The sequence below is a fragment of the Aquarana catesbeiana genome, linkage group LG08, assembly GCF_042186555.1.
Source record: "Aquarana catesbeiana isolate 2022-GZ linkage group LG08, ASM4218655v1, whole genome shotgun sequence".
Classification (NCBI taxonomy): domain Eukaryota; kingdom Metazoa; phylum Chordata; class Amphibia; order Anura; family Ranidae; genus Aquarana; species Aquarana catesbeiana.
This window is the reverse complement of record NC_133331.1, coordinates 44856540-44877732: the sequence shown is the minus strand read 5'-3', so window position 1 is coordinate 44877732 and position 21193 is coordinate 44856540. Positions and strand designations below refer to the sequence as shown.

General features: G+C 43.1%; 1 protein-coding gene across 1 annotated transcript in view; it reads left to right on the top strand.

Annotated features, from left to right (window-relative positions):
• ABCC2 (ATP binding cassette subfamily C member 2) overlaps nucleotides 1-21193 on the top strand; it is a 95866-nt gene that overhangs the window by 5173 nt on the left and 69500 nt on the right. The window contains exons 2-8 of the mRNA XM_073595767.1: nucleotides 4683-4856; nucleotides 7153-7299; nucleotides 8732-8866; nucleotides 9673-9783; nucleotides 14324-14379; nucleotides 18870-19095; nucleotides 19936-20111. Of these exons, the coding sequence (XP_073451868.1) occupies nucleotides 4683-4856; nucleotides 7153-7299; nucleotides 8732-8866; nucleotides 9673-9783; nucleotides 14324-14379; nucleotides 18870-19095; nucleotides 19936-20111 (1025 nt within the window). The remainder of the gene's footprint in view (nucleotides 1-4682; nucleotides 4857-7152; nucleotides 7300-8731; nucleotides 8867-9672; nucleotides 9784-14323; nucleotides 14380-18869; nucleotides 19096-19935; nucleotides 20112-21193) is intronic.

Genomic DNA, 21193 nt, shown 5'->3' with positions numbered 1-21193 from the left:
TTTTATATCCTGCTCTCAAACTTTGTGTGTCGGAAAATCCGATGGAAAATGTCCGATGGAGCCCACACACGGTCGGAATTTCCGACAACACGCTCCGATCGGACATTTTCCATCGCAAAATCCGACCGTGTGTACGGGGCATAAGAGGTGATTTTTTCTTCCAAAGCAAATACACTTTTGCACATTGGCACTGACTACTATGCCAATGTTTCTCTTCTCCCTCAATTTCTCTCCACCAGTCAGCTAATATGACCCCCCAGTGCTGAGGGAGAGAGGCAGAGGAGGGTCAAACGAGGATGCTGTGGAGGTGACAGACATCCTCCTTATCAAAGTCGTAATGGTGCATAATGAAAACCTGTGGCTTTGTACAACTAAAGACCCGTACACACAATCTGAAAATCGAAATTAAAATTTCGTCCGACGAGCGATCTGCCGATTTTCGGATCGTTAGTACGGTGCTTTCAACACCCGATTCTGGTTTTTCGTCAGACAAAAGCTAGATGTGCAGGCTATAAAATTTTTGTGGGATGTGAACGTCGGATTTTTGTTTCGTTAGTACGGTTTTCATACAAAAAAAATCGTAAGAGCAAGACTACACATGCTGAGAAACAAAAGAATACATACAAAACTTTTCAACACATTAGGTCACTTCTGACGTTGTATTCTGTCGTATGAAAATTTTCGTATGGTGAGTAACCTCTTCACTTTCGACATGAGACTAGCATCCCACAAAAAACGAACGAACGGTCATCCGAAAATCTGATCGTGTGTACGTGGCTTTAAAGACAGGCTTCATCCACCTGCTGGCTTTTATACAATTTTTTATACATTTTTAGGCATTTTGCCAAGGCAACCCTGAAGAAGCCTCAAGGCATCCTGGTTGACAAAGGCTGAGCTAGAGTTTGGCTACAATTTGTTTGTGTATTCAAGCATGCTGGTACATCTAACACTCCCCTTCCCCCAGACTGACAATGCTGCTGTCCAAAGGTGTCTCTGTTGCTCCTTCACCCAGAGTGGAGGCACTCTAATGCCCCGTACACACGTTCGGATTTTACGACAACAAATGTTGAATGTGAGCTTGTTGGCTGAAAGTCCGACCGTGTATATGCTCCATCGCACATTTGTTGTTGGACTTTCCGCCAACAAATGTTGGCTAGCAGGTTCTCAAATTTTCTGCCAACAAAACTTTGTTGTCGGAATTTCCGATCGTGTGTACACAAGTCCGAAGCATAAAAGTTCACGTATGCTCGGAATCAAGCATAAAGAGCCGCACTGGCTATTGAACTTCCCTTTTCTCGGCTCGTCGTACGTCTTGTACGTCACCGCGTTCCCAAGTTCGTAATTGTTGGCCAACATTTGTGTGACCGCGTGTATGCAAGACAAGCTTGAGCCAACAACCTTCAAACAAAATTCCACGGTTTTGTTTTCGGAAAGTCCGAACGTGTGTACGGGGCATAAGATAGGATGTGTGTTATCGGCCAGATCACCAGATTAAAAGAGAGGGGGAAAAAGCCTAAAAAAAGAAACCTAATGCAGCCACCACATCTAATGATTGGTAAGCTGCAATATATTATATTTTGGGTTTTGGGTTTAATTCCGCTTTAAAAAGGACTCTGAGCAGCTTTTTTTTTAAAGTCCTCAAAGCCCAGCTCTAGACTAAACTTTTTTCATTAAGGACGGAGGTAGGGATAGAACTCCTATCATGTATTTATTTCCATGAGTAAATCTAGAATTGAAGCGCCATGTTGTACTTATATGGTCTATATATAATTTTATTTCAATGTAAAAATCACATTAAAGGCTATACATAAAGCCATCTTGTTTTGAGGGCCAAAGCATTGCCCCCTATATCAGGGCTTGAAAGTTAGGGAATATCATTTTCGGAGGTAAAGAACGCCTTGACGACCCTCATGATCCATGAAAAAATGTCCAGTATCCTCCACGACTCCCATGCGAAATTCCACAAAGTATGGGCCCCGTGGTGGTCCTATGCATTTCCTACTCTGCACCTGACTAGTCTAGGCCTCTTATACTAACCCGACCCCATCCCCAGGCTGGGGGACCTTCCTTTTCCCACCTCCTCTTTGCCTCTCCTCTTATCCTTTCTATTTCTGGGCCTCTTGCTCGCTGCTCTGTTCTCTCCCATTGCCCCCCCCCCCCCGCCCCCCACCGTTGTGTGTGTTTATTTTTTTATTGTTTGTCCCGTGCTTATTCCCCATTATTGGGGACAGCTCCGCTCCCCTTGCCCACCTCAGTCTCTGAGTCTGCAGGCTCAGGCATTCCGCATTGACGTTTTATTTTGTGTTTTTGCGTTCTGTCTTATGTTTCATGCTTATATCCCCTGCCTGGGAATTTGTTATCTGGTTTCTCTTTATATGTCAATAAAAACATTGTACCAGAAAGTTAGGGAATAATGTATATCAACTGGGTCGGAGTGCAAGGCTTTATCTTTAGAAATGCGCTGGGTTTATTATTTCAATGTAAAATCACACGGAAGACCCTGTTGGAGAAATTTCCCATCATGTGGTGTCCTGATAGGAAGTGAAGGGAAATTTATACACTAGTATTTTTTCAAACAACATTTTTTTTTTTTAAAGCCGTGGTGTGTGAACACACTCAGACTCCATCCGGTGCAAAAAAAAGTGCACACCAAAAAAGTGAAACACAAAACGTGCACAAGGTGTACACATGGTCCTCCTTGGAAGAGAAAGGACCCTTGCCCTGATCCCCGGGGCATTATGCTCCAGACGGGGACTGGGGTACTTCACATGGTCCATCTGGCTGAAACCAGACAGACCCCGTTCTCTGGGAGGTCTGCCGAAACAGACCACCCCAAGTACTAGGTGGGGTTCCCCTGAAGGGAGACCCCATGAGAGAGAGCGAACTAAGCCAGAAGGCCATGTCCAACCCCACCCAAGGCTTTCAGGGCAGGCCCGAGTACCTACACCCTACTCATCAAGCGTGAAACAAAGTGTACATCCAACCAAAAAAAGAGAAAGTGACAGGACACGACAAACACACACATAAAAGTGGTGTGAAGGATAGTGGAGAAGTGCAATAGGTGCCTTTGTGTAAAACAATGGCTGGCCCTTTGGCCAGGAATAAAAAATTCCTCTGGTCCTAGCCAAAAGGCTTGGCCCTAGAGGAAAGCGTGGAGGAAAAGTGTGATGGTGCCATAACTCAAAGTGACCCTCACTCACAGTGAGATTACGGCACCCCTGGACTGCCACTCCAGGGGCACGTACACCACGGGCTTCTTTCAGGTCCTGGCATTCAGCCAGACCAGTGCGGCCCCATACCTACCAGGAAGGCATCAGAACTTAGAGAGCTTAGGGAGAGACCTACCTACAACTAGGGACAAGCCTTGTGCACAAGGCCAGATTCAACCCAGGAGGAAAAGGCTCCCCCACCTCTCCCAAAAAAATTGACGTCTTGACAAAGCTGGTTTATAATCTTACCAGCCTGTACTTTTGGTGAGTTTGATTTAGTGAGAGTGGTGTCGGATCACATAGGGTGTTGCACAGTGGCCTAAGAAGCACTTGGGTGAAGCCACTTCACTTTGGACAAACTATATTGGAAGATTTTGGTACTTTTATATTGGAAATCACATAGACTTTTTTGTGGTTTATTTTCAGGGTATTTCTTAAAGTGATGATACATTTGATTAATGCACTATAGCACTTTATACTCTGAGATTTTTTACGTATTATATTTTTATTGTACAGGTCTTATTTGCACTTTAGCACTTTACGAGGGGATATATTTTGCACATGAATTATTTATTTTGGTTATGAATTGTATTAACCTGTTATTTTGAACTGTAGAATATTACATTATGAAGTTTTAAGGGACACCAGTGGGTGATAGGTATAGGAAAAAGGGTGGGTCAGATCAGCGCTGCTCATATTTATTATAATTTCACTATCTTTTGATGCCTCATCAAATTTTAGGGCAGCAGTAGTCTGTTTTTAGAACTCTTCAAATGTTGTTCAAAATTTAATTTGCTTTTTACATTCAATTTTAAACTGATTGGACTTTACTGAATGAAAACCACATACACTATGTTCATTCAAGAAAAAAACTATTGCTGATTTGACCCCGCTAATGATTTGAAAATCGAGCAAAGGTTTGTGAAACAACTAAATTTGAACACTATTGTACTACTGTATAGCTAGCTTAAAGTAGAATTATAGGCAAAACTTTTTTTTTTTTAATTTTGAATAGAGTAAGGTAGGATTATAACTCCTGTCAGTTTATTTTTTGCCATCTGTGTCTTATTGGGGAGATTTACCTTCACTTCCCGTACAATAGCCAAACAGGAACTCAGAAAATATCTGCGAATTAAGGGAATTCCTTGAGACCCCCAGGTCACCAGAACAAGTGTCCCAATTGGAAGATGTTCCCTCTATTACTTTTCTGGGGACAACCCAAAATTTGGGATTTTCTTTTACTTTTACTTTTGATAATAATGATAAATAGGACAAATAGAGAGGGTGAATCTCCTTCACAAGGGCACAGACGTCAATGAAAATCTGACAGATGTTCTAATTTATCTCCACTCTTTCCAAAACTAAAAAAAATAAAAGTTTTGCCTTTAGTTATACTTTAAGTAGTCCCTATACTGTATAACAAGTGCACTGTGTTATGTATTTATCTATGTGTCCCGTGTTTCTTGTTCACAGAATTCCTCCTACTTGGAGCGGCCAGATCCAGACTTTCCATTGTGTTTTAGCCAGACTGTTTTAGTGTGGATTCCTCTGATCTTCTTCTGGCTCTTCGCTCCATGGCAGCTACTCAACTTCTGCAAACGGGGCAAAGTAAAATCCCCTAATTCTAAACTGTACCTGGCCAAGCAGGTGAGACCCAGAGGCTAAAAGTATTACTTTTTGGGTTTTAGATTTCTACTGTTCAGATTCCAATGTATGCTTCATATACAAGTGCCATCATTTTTTCAGTAAGAGAAAGTTCCTACACGAAAACTTGGAATATTCGGAAGTGCTGTGGCCAATTCAAACATTACTTGAGATGTCTGTGAAGGTTCTCATTTATCCAGGTCATGGTATAGTTAGTAGTAATTAGTTACATTTCACTGGACTTGTTCTGTAATGTTGAGGACGCTGGAGATAATTAGGCAGTTTCTTGGTTAACAAACAAAATTGCATTGAAAGGTCTTGTCCTGACTCCTGGAAATACCTGAGGGTCCACGCACACACTGGTCTTAAAAAACACTGCTTCCACAGTTTTGCAGGTTTTTTCTCCCCGTAGAAAACAGCTCAATGTTATCCAATGTTCCATGAACATTAAGAAGTTTAGAGTCATATTTCATTTAGAGAAGAGTTTTCACAAGTGCGCTTTTTGAGAGGTATTTTCAGGCAAAAAAAAAAGAATGAGCAGAGGGGAATGTTTTGGGAAAAAGAACTCTTATAAAAGCAAATGCCCATAAACTCTCCTAAACTCTTCTAAACTCTTGTGCAATACGAGCTACTATGGGTGGTTTTTATGCCGCTTTTTCTTTCAGAGGTTCTAGCATTTTGTTCTGCTCCTAGTGTGCACGGACCCTAAAGTCAGGTAGAGATGCATTGGAGATCATTCAAAATGCATTGACAAGTTTATTATGGTAGCCACCCATGCTTCGATTTTTATTCTCTCTTTGGTGCAGTGGCAACTGGTTTTTTTTTTGTTATTTTTTTTGGGGGGGGGCAAACAACCATCCCCAAAGGTTGATTGGTCGGCGACACCCCCCCTACCCCGGCATTTACCCTATTGGTTGCAGGTGGGTGGGCTCCAACAGGTGGCGGACAGCAGCCGGGTTGCGGGCTCCTATGGGTGGTGGACAGCGGCTCCTGTGTCCTCTCTGTATCACGGCGGCTTCCGCCATGCAGCTCCTCCTCCTAGGTGTCCAATAGGATTGCCTGTCCTTTCAGCCAAATGGGTGACCGGAGTCAAAACCAGCTACCTGATTGGCCGGGACGAGGATCAGTGTTACAACAGCGAATATTGATTTGCTGTTGTATCACACCTGGGTGGGCTCGGAACACACTCTCTGCAACCCAAGCCCACCCTATATTGAAGCCTATTAGAGCCTGTGGCTCTAATCGGTGCTTCAAAAAAACAGCCTCTCTGCATTGGATTCCATGCGCCGGTGTCCTGAAAGGGGCCAGACGCATGGATAGGAGAGGCGGCGATGGACAGGGGGGGGCGTCACCCGTGTGCCCTTAATGGACAGGCCGCCCCTGCTTTGGTGTGTGATTCAATCAAAGTAGCAGCCAGCTTGTGGCATTATGAACACAGGAGCAGCATAGGCACCATTCAGAGAATGCTTTGTATGTTCTTTGTGCTTTATCAACATTTGCCGGAAGAACTTTTTTGCAGCTATGACCTGGAGGTGACAAAATGTCCATTGTGCCTTAAACTAACTCAGCAGCCAGATAAGGGTAGTAGACATGTTTTAGCCACAGCAAAGAGTATACCCCGTGATTTAGGCATTGGTCAGACAATCACTACTAAATTGGGGATCAGTGTTCAGATTGGCCGATATTCAGGAAAGATCACATGACCAAATGCCTAGGCTCTTATTCACATGATTGCCATAAATAGAAAGCATGGAGTGGCGATATTCCAAAAATCAAAATATCAGAAGAAAACCTCTAACCCACCCAAGGACTATGTACAGTCTCCAGGGAACTGTGGACCTAAGTATTTGTATGTCACTCACTAGAAGATTATACCAACAAAGTCACATCATCAGATAATGTGATATTTTCAAAATATATTAAAACTTTCATTATTTGAAGGACCAGATGCCTTATCAATTTCATTAGTTTATTTCAAATGCCAGTGCTTTTTTAGGTAAATTATAGCCATTTGTAATGCTTTTAGATTTGTATGTAAGAAATCTACTAATGAATTAAAACCTTTTTTTCTATGCTTTTGTAATAATTTGCATACATGTGGCTTTTTTGAATCTCTTATCTTATTACTGGTTGACTTTCTCCAGGAATGATTGGTAGCCAGAGACCATGTAACCTGGGAAGCTAGTTTTGTAGGAGATTTATTATCTCTATAGATTAATGTAAAGTCACAATTTATAAAAACAGGTCCTCTTTTTAAGGCTTCCACCTGACCATGATTTTCTTCTTCCCTTTCTTGCAGTTCTTGACCTTGTTGCTGTTCTTCACATCCGTTGCTGAAATAGGGATCACAGTATCAGAGCACATAACGGAACAAGCTAGTGCTTACCCTGACAAAATCGTCCCCACTGTCCTATATATCAATCCTCCCCTCCACGCTGTGACATGGGTAAGGACATTCCCATAAGAAGATCCAGACCAGCCTTTCTCAACCAGGGTTCCTTCGGAGGTCACTTGAGGAGAAAGACATGGCAGACCGATCCCTGCCTGCACTGACTGGCAATTTAAGGATTCACTGCAATTTCTTTTGAAGACAGTATTATTAGTTTAATTTAACTACTTGACCTCCGGAGGTTTTTCCAAAAATTATGACTACTAAAGATCGTTTTGTCATATAGAGTGAGAGGGGTTAAGTAGACCCCATTCTTTAATTTAAAACTCTCTACAAACTACTGATCACACTTATTGCACCATGATCTTAGGTCAGTGTTCAGTGGCGGAACTACCAGGATCGCAAAGGTCACACTTGCGACCGGGCCCTGGCATTCTGCCACCTTGGGGAGTCCCCAATATGGTAGGAAGGGGGCCACTGCAGAACCATAAAAGGCCCTGGGATCAGAGGAAAGAGCCCCAGGATCGATGGAAATGACCTGAGCAGTCAGGGGGGCTCTTCATGCTTTCTTACACCGAAGCCCTGAAGGTTCTATTTATGGTTCTGGTATAATTTTTTTTAGTGGGGATTTCTTGAGACCTGAAAACTATTTCAAGGGTTCTTCCAAGGTCAAAAGGTTGAGAAAGACTGATCTAGATAGATCTTTCTGTTAAATATAATACATCTTATGTCATAAGCCAACTACCTGTCAAAACCTAAATTCTTCCTTGGAGGCCCTAAAGTCTTCTCCAGCGAGAATGATGATACTATATTACCCCAATAACAAGTTCTGGAACATCCCTGCTATTTAGGGTTCTTTCACACAAGCATCATCAGTTCCCTCATGAAAACTGAGTCTCCCACAGCTTTGTGCACATTTAATTAAAACCGGAGTGTGGTCAGTGTCTCCTCTATGTGTCCAATGTATGCTCTACGTGACACATAGAGGAGACACCAGCCACACTCCAGTTTTAAATAAATGTGCACAAAGCAGTCAGAGCCTCAAGAAATGGTGGTAGACTGGGTGTTGTGATGAAAGAGATTGGAAGGTGGAACAAGGTTCGTTAAGGAGAGGTTTGTGTAGGTTTATTGTATGAAGTGCATAGTGCTTGTCTGTGAAATTACAATCAGTATCATTTGGTGAGTGTTCTACCTTCATTGAGATAAGGAGCTAGCACTGTTGGTTTGGTGGAAGAAGTTATCTTGATTTTCATTTGAACTTTTAATGTTTATTGGACTCACAGATATACTGTACACTATGGTGTTTTGAGGACTTTAATATTGTTCGAAAAACACAAATATGTTTACATATATGGATTGATTTATATGAATTGATTTTCTTTAATTGTATATATAATTTTAGAGTGTAAGAACAGCGCTGCTAGTAACTTATCTTCATTTGTTACTTTCTTTTTTTTTTTTGTATTTGTACATTGTCTTTTCTCCTCAGATCATGGTGTTACTAATTCATCACAGTCGGCGGTACTGTGTCCGAAAGGATTCTGGAACCTTGTTCATCTTTTGGACTCTGTCCATTGTTTGTGGTGTTTTTCCCTTCCAGTCTTTAATCCGAATTGCACTTAAGGTAGGATATGATGTACATTCAACAAGTACACCCCGGGTACTAGGTGTTTTAGGATGTTATGGGGCCCCATGGAAAAAAACATTAGTGGGGCCCTCTGTCTCTCAAAGGCAACAGTTAAAGTAAAACAAAATACCAATTCATACCTCCCAACTTTTTGAGATGGGAACGAGGGACACCTATTAGCAAAAGTATGTAGGCATGTCCCCTTAAAGGAGATTTATATAAAAAAAAAGATTAGTGTTTTTTTTTTTTTGGGGGGGGGGGGGGGTTACCACTATTATTCCTTTAACACCGGGTTTTGATATTTACAAATGCAGCAATTTAGAAATTGGATGAATTGTTTAGCACAGGGAAACACTTTTTGAAAGATGAAAAAGTGCACTTTACATACAACTATAAAGATCAGACCAAAATGAGGGACAAATGAGGAGGAAAGAGGGACAGAGGGACTTTGTTTCAAATCAGGGACAGTCCCTCAAAATCAGGGACAGTTGGGATGTATGCCAATTTATTTTATAGCAATCGCATAGAGGTTCCCAAATCATATACAGATGTACTTGCCAAACAATATTATCCGTATAAATCACTGTGAGGCCAGAAAGAATTGAGCCCAACAGCAGTGTCATGGTGTGCTATGGCTTGAGTTACTGTAACAGTTCCACATTGACATGATGGCCCTTATTCATCATAGTGTCCAATAGAAGAGCCCATTCCATTGCCTAAAACAACTGACTAAATTCTCTGGGCTATATTCTACCAAGTTAATGCATCAGAGCCATCATTGTCTCTTTGTGTTTTGTTTCCAGGAGAAGATTCCTGACCTCCCTCGCTACTGCTTGTTTTTCATCTCATATAGCCTCCAAGTTATCATGATTATCATGTCATCCTTCTCAGAGGAAGATGAACTCACAAAGAAGGTATTGAACGCTTTGTGTAATTTTTATCCTTAATCTGATTTACAGTTATTCTCACAGGCTCTACTGATTAGTATGGTGTTTTCAGTCTCACAGAGGGAACATGCTCACAGGAGGAGAGAGCCAAATGACCTCATCACTGTGCTACTTCTCCCTGATTGTCCAGTGAGCAGTGCATTTTCTGCTCAGCCCTCCCGGCCCAGCCCAGTACAGCCCCTCCTCGCCCTGCAAAGTCGTGCACGTACACACTAGGTGGGGGCAAACAGGCCACACTCTGAGCTGCTGGTTGAAAGTGGTGGGCTTGTATGTAAAACCTGGAAGTCAGAGGGTCCGGCCGATAGTGGAAGGGGGTCCCATGTAAACTTTTTCATTTGACCCACAAGCTTCAAGCTACGCTCCTGCTAATAATGTTATATATTGCCCCAAACGTTCAGTACAGTCTATCTCTTGTGTAGGACAACAAAGTTTCTATGGACTTCATGTTCTCTCATTGTAGCTACATGTATCACATTTTGTGCAACAAAAATTCCATCAAAGATAATGTGGTAGAGTGTTACAGCACAATTAAAAAAGCTCCATCCTCCATTTGCCAATAGTGACATATATGCAGTATATATGGCATATGATATAGTACCATCCTTTTAGATTGCAGGCTCAGATCCAATAGTCAAACACAATATGCAAGATGGTTATTTGTATTCCATAATATTGATTCTTCTTACATTCAAAATTGGTAGAGTAGGAAACCATATGGCAGACCTTCCTTTCTTTCCTAAAAGGGAACCTACCACGTATTATTACTCAGGATTTTTATTGCAGGAACAATTTGTTTAGAGCTTTTCAAAATCAAGGGAGGCAGTACAGTCAGAATACAGTACAGGAGATTTCAGAGGACCCTGCTTGGGAGATCTTACAACCTAAAGTCAAGTTATATAAAAAGTAATGACTGTGGGGGATGAGTTGGTGGAAAAAGAAAAATTCAAGTTGATTGGTAGAAGCGAGATAAGTTTCCATAAAGAAAGTTTTCAAGGATCACCTAAAGCAGAATAGTAGGAGATAGCTGGACTGATTGGGGTAAGGACTTCAATGGGGAAGAGAGAGACTCCTGGAGACAAGCATGGGAGGTGGTGACGAAAGAGGTAGAGAGCTGGAGGTCTTGGGAGGAGCAAGAGGATGGTTTGGGTGATATTTTAGTTGAGGTTGGTGATGAAGCTGGGAGCAGATTTGCTTTTTATGTTGTTAGTATTTAGAATTTTATGCATTGGGAAAGTGGGACCCAGTGGAGGGATTGGCAGCGAGGGGTGGCGGACACTGAGCGGTTGCTCAGGTGGATGAGTCTGGCATTCTGTGTAAAGTGTGGTTTAGGCTGGGTTCACACTTGTGCGCTGTGCGACATTGCATGTGATTCGCACTGAACTGCTGTGCAAATCACATGCCCTGTCTGTGCAATGCAAATTCAGCCATACAGATTGTATGGCTGAATTTGCATCATATTCAGGCCTAAGTCATCCTTTTTTTGGTCACACCCATGCGATCCAATTCATGTCCAAATTAACAGTTCACACTGCGATATGTGAACTGATCTGGGGGTGTCATTAACTTTGTATTGACATTCCCAGCGGTTCCCATAGGGCAGTGTGAACTGTCTGCAATGAGGAAACCCACAATTGATTTGCAGGGTTCTGGCATCGCAACATTGTGAACCGAGCCTCAAACTGCCAATCTTCCATATACTGTAGATTCCAACAATAATTATAGTAGTACATTGAACAAACCAGGAAAGTGTGAATATCATATATTGGTTCTCTAGACAGAATGTTTAAGTAAGCAGTTCCAGATCTTATCAATCCACACAGTTGGGTGCAGTTGAAGTTATCTCAAGGTACAATAAACAAACATTGATGATGTTAGGGCAGTTATTGATTCTTTACAATCTACAAGCAAAGAACCCACACATGACCACATTGCAAAGTCTGCCTATGTATGGGATTACAATTAGTAGAATTTAGACTCAGAAACATGACTCCCTGCATTAGAACCTTTTCTTACCTTATCAGACAAATTGTGATAAACATGCATGCTGTATGATGAGGATAATCCCCCCCTCAATAAAGTATTCACTACAATTCCCAGCAATATCCTAGATTTCAGTTCAGGCAAAAGAAATGAACTTTTTGCGACAATTGAACAATTGCAAAAGCGTGTAAGATGTTGATTTTCAACTTCAACGAGGTGAAAAGTCAGGTGTACGGTACCCTGGTGAATGAAACAGCGATATTAACTGACATACACAATCCATTTTTACACACTTGGCAGCCCTAGCTAGCTTATTTCCGTCTAGCACAACTACCTACCTACGTGTTTTCCAGAACTGTAATCCAACACTACGAGTCAATATACCCATAGTGAACCTCTGGGACAGAGATGGCCTTCTCCTCTCTCCCCCCCTTTTTTTTTTCTTCCTCCCTCTTTTTCTTAATTTCCTCTTTTTTTTCCTTTTCCTTTTCCTTTTTTATTTTTCTTTCCTGTTCCTCTCTGCCTAAGAATTCCCTTTCTTTTTTTTTTGCCCTTGAGCAAGAGCGGTACCCTGTTTTTTAGTCCTGTGGGCGACTATACTGTTCTTGCTAGTTCAAGAACCCCTAGCGGAAAGGCCTTTTTATCAAAACAAATCACATCGCATTTACAGGCAGGGCAATGACAATTAATTATTTAATGGTATGATATTGCTTGGGACCAATGGTCCTTCATTTCTTTTTTTTTAAATCAGAGTAAAGTTTATTGAGCATAAAAAAAAAACAAGGTGTGTTTTTAAATTTGAAGTGCAACAAGCACCAAATAAAAGGATAAAGCATTTGACAGAACCACCATAAGTGTGAAATATAAAGGGTTATATTGTTTAAATAAGATCAGAATTCGATCTGGCAGGATCAAATGCGTCTAGATGTAGATTTAGTTACCGGTTGTGTGGGTGTGACGGGAGATATGACAGGGCACAGCGAGGAGAGACTTACATTCTCTTGAAGTGGGAAGGAAGTGGAGGGCAATGGCATGGGATATACCAAGGTCTGCTTATTGTGAGGTAGTTATTCCTCATCTGTACAAGTAGAGGAGTCTTCCAGCCATCGTTACCAGATTGTATTAAACTTGGCCGGGCAACCCCTATGTGAGTATAGCACTTTTTTATAAGGGAGTGTGGCATTCACTGCCCTAAGCCATTGTTGGATAGTGGGGGGTGGGATTTTGATCCACGACCGGGCTATCTGCATTCTAGCTGTGAACAAAGCTTCCTGTAGGAATATCGTTAGGTACTTTTCCTCTTCTGAGGTGGGGAAAAGGCCCAGTAGACACTGGTGGAGGCACAGCGTCAAGGGGGAGCCCATGCGGTCATGGAGAAATGTAATCACCTGCGATCTGGTCCTTCATTTCTATATCATTGTTTAATGTTACGTATCTGCAGAGAGAAACTGCTCCTGAACTTGTTCATATTTTCGCTTAGTATTTTTGGCTATGCAACCAGGGGTGGCCCGTCCATTAAGGGCGCATAGCATGAATCTATCCACGGCTGCCGCAGCCACCCCCTATTCAACCATCCGGCCCCTTTAAATGCTGCCGGGGGGCTTTAGGGTTGTGCTGGTTAAGTGCCGCAGGGGGGAGGGGGGACTGTGCCGCTGGGGGGTCAAAGTGGCTGCAATTGATGGATACAATGAGGTTGCAATTGATGTGTACAGTGGTTGCAATTGATGGACACAGTGAGGTTGCAATTGATGGGCACAGTGGTTGCAATTGATGGGCACAGTGGTTTCAATTGATGGACACAGTGAGGTTGCAATTCATGGACACAGTGAGTTTGCAATTGATGGACACAGTGAGGTTGCAATTCATGGACACAGTGAGGTTGCAATTCATGGACACAGTGAGGTTGCAATTCATGGACACAGTGAGTTTGCAATTGATGGACACAGTGAGGTTGCAATTGATGGACACAGTGGCTGCAATTGATGGGCACAGTGGTTTCAATTGATGGGCACAGTGGTTGCAATTGATGGACAGTGGCTGCAATTGATGGGCACAGTGAGGCTGCATATGATGGGCAGAGTGGCTGTAATTAATGGGCAGAGTGGCTGCAATTGATGGGCACAGTGGCTACAATTGATGGACACAGTGAGGTTGCAATTGATGGGCACAGTGGCTGCAATTGATGTTTTTTTTCAGTATTTTTCAGTTTGTTTGCGCCCCCAAAAAAATTTTGAGCACCAGCTGCCACTGTATGCAACTGTCTATTTTTTCTTGTCGTTTCTAAAAATAATAAACTTTAAGTGAAAGAAATGATGCCAGAGGAAAGGAGATCAGCAGTAGTGCCGAGATGGAAAAAAAGCTGAAAACAGTATTTTATTAAAAAAAAAATGTTTGATACACATTTTAGGAAAGTAAATGTTGAGTATTTTAATAATGAATACTGGAAGACCGTTTTTTGGGTTGTCCTTTTTATTAAGTATATCTGTACCTTGCCATATAAAAATTAATTATTTCTTCTTATATACAGAATCCAGAGGTTACAGCGTCCTTTCTAAGCAGGATCACCTTCAACTTTTATAACAGGCAAGTGCTTCTTCATTAGTGTTCGGTGTACAGTAATAGTATTTTTTGCTCGGCTTCTCTTGACAACATAACTCAGAAATAGTTGAAAGCAGTGCAAAGTGCAGCACGGCACAACACCCAATCAGATTGTACATTTTGCTATAGATTGGTGATGGCTGCTTATTGTTTGCTCGGGTTTATTGCACAGTGCTATATTAAAGTGTAGTACTGTATACACATGGGGTAATGATCTAGCAAGAGACTCAGCCTAGGTTCACACTGGTGTGCGCAAAACACTGCATGTGATTTACACAGGAATTGCACCGCATTCCTCTGCACATCACATGTGATGTCTGTGCGGTGTGATTTTGTGTGGCTCAAATCCAGTGGCATCACTAGGGGGTGGCCTTTGGGGCTATAGCCCCGAATCTGGGGCCCATAGCCCCAAGTCTCTGCAGGGGTCCCCAAGGGGAGGGGAGGCTCTCTGGGGACCCTGAACTAAGTGGGGGGCTCTCTGGGGACCCTGATGCAAGGGGAGGCTCTCAGGGGACCCTGATTTTAAGGGGGAGGCTCTCTGCGTACCCTGATTTTAAGGGGGAGGCTCTCTGGGAACCCTGATTTAAGGGGGAGGCTCTCTGGGGACCCTAATGTAAGGGGGGCTCTCTGGAAACCCTGATGTAAGAGGGGGGCTCTCTGGGGACCCTGAAGCAAGGGGGAGGCTCTCTGAAGACTCTGATGTAAGGAGGAGGCTCTCTGGGGACCCTGATGTAAGGGGGTGCTCTGTGGGGACCCTGATGTAAGGGGGGACTCCCTAGGGATCCTGATGTAAGTGGGGGGCTCTCCTGGGATATATACACACACACACACGCACATATATTACTGTATATACATGTGTATGCCCACCCAAGCATATGACTTTCTTTACCACGCTGCTATGGGCTCTAGCCCCAGATCTTTAGTTGACCTAGCAACGCCCCTGCTCAAATCGCATCCACACCAAGATTGTAAAGGACCCTTTTTCCACCGCATCTGAATCGCATCGCATAGATGTTCACACCCATGTGATGTGATTCTGGCAAACGCACTGTATTTTTGCGATCTGTTTTAGGGTGTCATTAATCTAACGTTGACACCCGCAGCAGATCGAATGGACGCTGTGGGATTGCCAAGCAGTGTGATGCAATACAGGTAAACCCAGCGAATCTTGTGCGTTTCCCGCATTGCATCAGTGTGAACCAGGGCTCAATCAAAAGAAAATACTTTTTGGACAAATCACTAGTACTAGGCTTGCCAGACATGAGACAGGAATCAGAAGATTTATCCAACTAAAACTTGTTCTGTAGAAAAATCAAAACATAAACAGGTATAATCCTTTTGGCTGAACAGACATGTTTATGCTCTGAGCATACAATCTGGTGCCAGCCTTATCGTAGGCCACATGCACACAAGGTGTTAAGCCCTAGTACATGAGGTTCCGACATTTCGGTGTGGGTGGGAGATACAGGTGCACCATCCAGCCCCTCAGCAGGCGGCCTGTAAAAGTCTATAAAAAGGCTGATGGCTGCTGCAGTTGGACATGGCTGGATGGTGCAATCTAGCAGTTCTTGCATATAGGGAAGTATGCACCCAGGGACTAATACACAGAACACAAGCAGTCTGCATTCCGGGCATTCGTCCCTGGGTGCATACTGCTCTAAATGTAAGTACCTTTCAGGTGTTTCCAGTGAAGGGTGCTGTTAATGCTACGGGATACAAAAACATTTTAGAGAATTGTGCATTTACATTTTGGAAGAAGTCTGCTTTTCTGGTTTAGCCTGCTCTAAAAAGTCATGGTCTGCTGAGTTTGGTGTGGAGGAACAGATCTCAACCCTTTTAAACACCTTTTGAATGAATTGGAACGCTAATTGTAAACAAGGTCTTCTCATTCAACATCAGTATCTGATCTCGCAAATGCTGTTTTGGTTGAATGAGCCCAAATGTCCTCAGGCACACACCAAAACCTTGTGGAAAAGCCTTACCAGAAAAGTGGTAGACTGTCAGAGCAATCAACAAAGGGGGGTTGTCAACTCAACATTAAAGGGTTTGTAAAGGCAGAAGGTTTTTTATCTTAAAAGATAAGTATGGTTTTTTTTTTTTTTTTGGCCCATTAATACTTACCTAGGTAGATGCAGCAATGGTCCGATGCTGCATCTGTCCCCGCCACCTCTGCACCAGTGGTGGTGCGTACATTAGGGGCACGCGGGTGCCGCCCCCTCTCTCCAGCCACCCCCTCTGTGTACAAAGGATAGATTCATGCATTGCGTGAGTCTATCCTCGGCCGCTGTAGCCACTCCCATTCAGGTGTCCGGCCCCTTGCCGGGCGTCTGAATTACAACGGGGGGGGGGGTGTTTTTGAAGCACCTTATTAGAGCCATAGGCGTGGTGTGTTAGGTGTGTTAGCAAAACAAATGAATATTTGCTTTGCTAACACAGAACCACCTCTCAGCCAGTCAGGAGGCCCGGATGTAATACTGGGCACCTGATTGGCTGAAGGTAGAGGCGATCCCATTGGCCGCCATGCAGAACAAGAAGAAGACATGCAGTCCTGCTACACATCCCACAACCCGCCGCCTGTCCCGCTGCCTGATCCACCATCACATAGGTGTAAGTGGGTGGGCAGCGGATGGGCGGGGGGGGGGCACAGTGGCTGCATATTATAGGCACAAAGACTGCAATTGATGGAGCACAGAGTACTTAATTTAAGGTTCTTAACTCAATCCTCCTTTTGATACATGAGCACAATTGAGGTACATTTCCATGGAGGAGCTTGACTTTTCCCCCTCCCCTCCCCCCCCCCCCCCCTTTTTTTTTTTTTTTTTTTTTGCCGTTTTGTTGTTTTGGTATAAAATGTTTTCTTTTGTATAAAATAGATTAAGACGAGTTCGAGACTACAGGATGGTTGGACAGGGGATTCTTGGTTGGAATATTTTGCTGATGAGTAGTGTCCGGGTAGCAAATTAATTTACTACATGATATGATTTTAATGTGATAATGGATGTAATATTTGCCTGATCTACTGTATATGTATATGTATTTGAACTTGTCTTATGATGGAATAAATAAAATAATTGAAAAAAAAGAACAAGAAGAAGACATGCAGTCCTGCTACACATACCACAGCCCGCCGCCTGTCCCGCTGCCTGATCCACCATCACATAGGTGTAAGTGGGTGGGCAGCGGATGGGCGGGGGGGGGGGGGCACAGTGGCTGCATATTATAGGCACAAAGACTGCAATTGATGGAGCACAGTTGGCTGCATTTGCGGGGCACAGTGGCTGCATATTATGGGCACAAAGGCTGCAATTGATGGGGCACAGTTGGCTGCATATGATGGGCACAGAGGCTGCATATGATGGGCACATTTGGCTGCATATGATGGGCACATTTGGCTGCATATGATGGGCACATTTGGCTGCATATGATGGGCACAGTTGGCTGCATATCATGGGCACAGTGGCTGAATTTGCTGGGCACAGTGGCTGCATATGATGGGCACAGTTAGCTGCATATGATGGGCACAGGTGGCTACTTTTGCTGGGCACAATGGCTGCATATGATGGGCACAGTGGCTGCATATGATGGGCAGAGTGGCTGCATATGATGGGCAGAGTGGCTGCATATGATTGGCAGAGTGGCTGCGTATGATGGGCACAGTGGCTGCAATTGATGTTTTTGTTTCAGTATTTGTCAGAATTTTTCAGTTCGTTTGTGCCCCCACCAAAAATTTTGAGCACCAGCTGCCACTGCTCTGTGAACCGAGCCATCCAACACCGCCGATGGCTCGGTTCTCACAGATCCCTGAGCGGAGAGCTGCCGACTGTCAATCAGCAGATCTCCTCTCTGCTCCTCCACTCTCACTGGAGAAAGGCATCAGTCCAGGCACCTGGCGGATCCAGACTTTATTGTCGTGATGATGTGGTGCCTGGACTGATTCCAGTGGCGTGTAAAATGGGTCACAGTGCAAAACGAATTGCACTCCTGTGACCCATACAAAGAAGCCCAGCCAAACGAGCTCAGGCTGGACTTCTGCTTTTAATGCATTCTATGCATTAGTATTAAAAACCTTCTGTGTTGAGCAGCCCCCCTCAGCCCCCCTAATACTTATCTGAGCCCATCTCGATCCAGCGATGTTGCACAAGAGGCTCGGGTGTCTGGTACTCCCTCTCCTCATTGGCTGAGACTATGGTTATGGAATGAGATGTCTAACAGACTTATAAAGGGGTGGTGGCGAGGTGTCCACAAGCCTTTGACCATATAGTGTTTTAAAAATTGATAATGCACTTTTCCATCATTTTGCATTTGTGCTTACTACTCTTTTTAATTAGAAAATGTCCTTCCATTGGGTGTAGGTTTCCTTGATGTAACATGTAAGAAGTGTACCTAGTCAATGAGAATTTGGGTGCCATGTCCACTTCTAGTCTTTTAAGGGAGAATATTCACTAATACCAGTGTTTTTTATGTTGGCTTTTTAGGATTGTTTTGACTGGATATAAGCGACCACTAGAGCTTGAAGATCTTTGGGAATTAAATAAACATGACCAGACTAAGGTCATTTATGATTCTTTTGACAAACATATGAAGAGAGAAGTCGCTAAAGCCAAGCAAGAGCTGGAGAAGCGTAGAAACAAGAGAAAGCAAAAGGGCAACAGCATTGAAATGAATGGCCTAAGCAAAGCACAAAGTCAGAATGTGCTTCTGGTGAGTTGCTCTTTTGTCACACCCTTTCTACAGGTATTGCTTAAAGGGGTCAGTCCACCCAAAAGTGTTTTTTTGGCTATCAGTGGAGCCTGCTTGACTGTGTTGCCTCCTAGATTCCTAAATGTCTTGGATACTCCAAAAAGTGAGAACAGCCTGCCATAATTTCAGACTCTGAACCTGTCCACCTGAGAGTTTTGGATGTTCCCATCTGCCTTTCCAGCATTTCCTGTTGTATTCAGTATTAAATAATTTACAAATCCAACAGCAGAATAATGGGCACAACAGGTGTGCAGATCTGAAAAGTCAGTGCAGGGAGCCCACCAGTGGAGTCCCTCAGAGATATAGGAGGTTAGGAGGTTTAACGCTAGAGAATTTATCACACTTTGAATTGCAATTTCGGGTGGACTGGCCTTCTAAATGATGCTCCTGTCTGTTTTTTCATGACTTTGGTTCATGTAGCAAAATAACTGCTTGATCAGCTCATCAATAACAGGTGTTTACTTGATCCAGAAGTAAAATCCTTGAATGATCTTCTAGTGCAGGCCAAGCTACAGAAAAGTACTCTAGAGTCAGAAGTCCATGTCAACTTTAAAATGTATCTAATGGCCAAACCCCTCTTTTTTTTAGTTTTGAATGGAGAAGTAAGAGCTTAGAACCTCTATCTGTTTCTCTGCTAAGGACATTGCCTCATTTGGGTTGAAAATGAGGTGCTCCAAGATTGGCAAATTATCAGCAATCAGAGACCAGCCTGGTGTACTTGTTCAGTGCCGGGATGAAAAGCAACAGCCTTGAGCAAGTATAACGGATGATAAATAATCAGGATTCACTGTTTTTTTGCAGGATGAAAAGAATAAAGGGAAAAAGAAGAAAGAATCTATAGATGGAACAGCTAAAGATTACCCTAAATCCTGGCTCTATAAGACCCTCATTAAGACTTTTTCCAGTGTCCTCCTTGAGTCGGCGTTCTTCAAACTTATTCACGACCTTCTCGTGTTTGTCAGCCCCCAGATCCTGAAGTAAGGCTTTGCTCTTGTTTGCATTTTCCTAAAATATGGTAAAATAAGTAGGATTCTACTGTAACCTTGATCTTGAAAGGGTTTAAAATGCTAGAGTACTGTCCTCACACTTTTTCACTCATTTTAATACCTAATGTAAAGTTAAAGAATAGGCAAACCCATCATTTTATATTCCTGATATGTGGCTGCTGTGCCATGTACTTGTATGAAAAAGTATCCTGTTCTCTTTGTATTGCTTCCTTTGTGTGAAATCCCTGGTGTTCCTGGCAGTCCCTGCTTTCCTATTAAAATTTACCACACTAAGCATGAGAACACCGCATGGTCAGTTATTTAGCTATGCTGGAAACTTACAAAGCAGAGAAGAAGGCGCTTCTAAGTGCAGTAATAAAACACTTTAGGTTGGGTTCACATTGGAGAATGCAGCGGCTCACAGCAGGTGTCCGGTGAGTCTCCATTCACCGTTTCAGGTCCGATTTCAGCCCGAATTTTGGGCTGAATTCGGACCTGAAATGGACCAAAAGACGCACAGGGCCCCTGTGCAATTCGCACTGGAGCCAATGCGGAGATATGAGAACCGTCTCCATAGAGAGCTGGTCACAATCTCCTGCTATGCGAATTGGATGCGGGGAATGTGTGTGTGTGTATGTGGGTGTGTGTGTGTGTATATATATATTTACACACATACTTACAGTTATAAACAAATCTAAAAAAATGTAAAAAAAAAAAATGTAAATTGTATTAAAACATGTACACGTGTCCGTAGAGCAGCGGACATTTCAGTAGGGCAGAGATTGGTGTAAGTAAAGCAGTGGACGGTGTCAGTAGTTTTTTATTTTGATTATTTTTTAGCATTTTATTTTTTAATTACGGTATTAAAAAAAAAAATGTAGGAGCCCCATGGGGGGCTTTGTTGAAATATTAGCAGGGGGAATAAAGGCACACCCGGCACACCCCCTGCGCACGCCTATGACTGACAGAACATGCTCATAGGAGGAGAAAGCAGAGACAGATGGACTAATCACTGTGCTGCTTCTCCTTTGCTGTTCATTTACATGCTGGAAAGGAAGGAAGGGGTTGGAGGG